General features: G+C 23.6%; 1 protein-coding gene across 1 annotated transcript; it reads right to left on the bottom strand.

The window, feature by feature from the left end:
• Nucleotides 1–85: 85 nt before the first annotated feature.
• On the bottom strand, nt 86–1,561 carry LOAG_18699 (hypothetical protein; the record flags this gene model as incomplete). The annotated part of the gene is made up of 2 exons (XM_020451362.1): nt 86–282; nt 1,465–1,561. The coding sequence occupies 2 exons, from the start codon at nt 1,559–1,561 to the stop codon at nt 86–88; spliced, it is 294 nt and encodes a 97-aa protein (XP_020304858.1).
• Between the last annotated feature and the right edge of the window lie 909 nt (nt 1,562–2,470).

Genomic DNA, 2,470 nt, shown 5'->3' on the forward strand with positions numbered 1-2,470 from the left:
ATTATTTATTATTATTATTATTATTATTATCAGTATTATTATTAATTGTTCATTATTGCTAATATCACTCGAGTTTTTCGGAAACTTACTTTCCTCCATAGCTTACAGCAGCAGCAGCATATTGCGAATTCATCAGTGTTTGAGCAAAGTCAACTTGCTTTTCATCATAACCCGCAACTGTTGCCCATTGTGTTGCAGTATTTATCGCTTGTTGATGATGTTGTTCGGTTATTCTTATATCAGTTTTTACCGGTACAGGTGTCATCAAACCATGACCAAATACTGTAGATTATCCATAAATTATTAGAAAAAAAAAAGAATGGTATAATTAAATAAAATTTATCTCACAAATAAAAAAGAAAAGAAAAATGAAATACATAGACATTAAGAAGTTTTTCCCATACCTTGTTTTGAATATTAAAAAAAAAATTGAAAAACTTAGCAACAAAAATTGGCATTTTAAAATAAAACACAATTACGATTATGTAATAACAAATACAATATACGAATTATCGTAATGAAATAGTTACGAAATTAAATTTACTGTAATTAATAGCAAAATCCTCAAAAAAAAAAAAAAAGACCAGTTAGTAGAAGGTACAACAATCATGCAAATTTTTGCTTTTTTTTTTTTCATAATTTCAAAAAGTATAAGTTCATTTCGTCCTACGATACGGGATTAATAAGAAAAAAAAAGGAAAAGAATTACTCGAATTACTCTTTGTAAAATTTTGTATTTCTCTAAATTCTTATTCAAATTTTAGTGGTAATAAACGGAAATGGGAAGAAAACTATGGAATGAGTTAATAGGTAAACATTCATTTTATGAGATACACTGAGTATTAGTTAGTGAATTTTTCTTACTTTTAATTGTTTTCATTCATTTAAAATCATGTCATTTCCGGTAAAATTCATTTAAAATCATTTCATTTCCGGTAAAATTCATTTAAAATCATTTCATTTCCGGTAAAATTCATTTAAAATCATTTCATTTCCGGTGAAATTCATTTAAAATCATGTCATTTCCGGTAAAATTCATTTAAAATCATTTCATTTCCGGTAAAATTCATTTAAAATCATTTCATTTCTGGATGATGAAAGGACAAGGAAAGAAAAATTTCCGGGATGAATATTGTATGACATTATAAATTCGAGGAGAAAATAAAATTAAATTAAAAAAGTTAACAATAATTAATTTCCCTCTTTCTTCCTATTTTTTTAATATTCAGAAAATTTTGAAAAGCATGCTGTGAAAAGAAAAAAATAACAAAAAAATAAATGAGTGAAAATTTTTAAAAAATAAAACTAAAAAGGATGAACAAATGAACAAATAAAACATGATATTAGTAATGATGATAAGGATAATAGCAGTAATTATGATAATGATGATAAGAGTAATAGTAGTAGTGATAAGAGTAATAGTAGTAGTAGTAGTAGTAGTAGTGGTTGTTGATGTTGTCATACCTGTATAAGGGTTCAATGCAGGCACAGTTGGCAGTAATTGGGTAGTTGCGACATAGGGGGAAGTTACACTAACCAGCTGAAATATACAACAACACATTCGAATTTTCGTTTTTTTTTTTTTTTATGATTATGTAAATTTATTTTTAAAAATTTTAATAATTTCATGATTTCATACAAATTAATAAGAATTCAATTTGATAAGAAATGATAACAATGATAAGAATTAAATTACTATATAAGAAAATATTGAAAGAATTAAAAGGAAGAAAATGATGAAAATTATCTCAGGAAATATTAGATGAATGATAAGACAAAAAAAAAAGAAAATATTAACTTTGTAATAAAATTTCATATTTGTAATTATATTCGTATCAAAGATGATATTTAATTCAAATATTTCATTTCTAATATAAAAATGAATTTTGGAGCAATATGATATATTATATCAATAAGTATAGTCACTGAGTATACTATAATTATGGCATTATCATATTATCATATTATCATGTTATTGAGTATAACTGTTATATAATAAATATATATTGGATAAATTTAGTGTCAAAAAGAAGTGAGAAATGTTTTGTTTCGTTAAATTTTGATTAAATCAATTTTTTCAAAAAAAATTATTCGATTTTTAAATTTATCAAAAAAAAAGGTAAATATTATATTCTCCCTGTTTTCATTTAAAATTGCTATCATCTAACAACAATCTATGGGAAATAAAAATACATATTGTTAGCAGAATAAAAAATGATTCATTTTAAAAAAAAAAAAAGAAAGATAAAAAGAAAAGCGTTATCATTCTTTTTGTTTTCTTTTAATTTGTCACGTAAAAATAATTAATTAATTCTTTTGCATTAATTTCACATATGTATTTATGTATTCATATATGTCATATTATGTAAAATGAACAGAGATAAGAAGCATCATGTAGAAATTTTTTTTTCTTTTTTTTTTGAGTGATGAATTTTGGAAGAGAAAAAGCAAAGTGATGACAAGGATGAGG

Source organism: Loa loa (assembly GCF_000183805.2).
Source record: "Loa loa unplaced genomic scaffold supercont3.452, whole genome shotgun sequence".
Taxonomy (NCBI): domain Eukaryota; kingdom Metazoa; phylum Nematoda; class Chromadorea; order Rhabditida; family Onchocercidae; genus Loa; species Loa loa.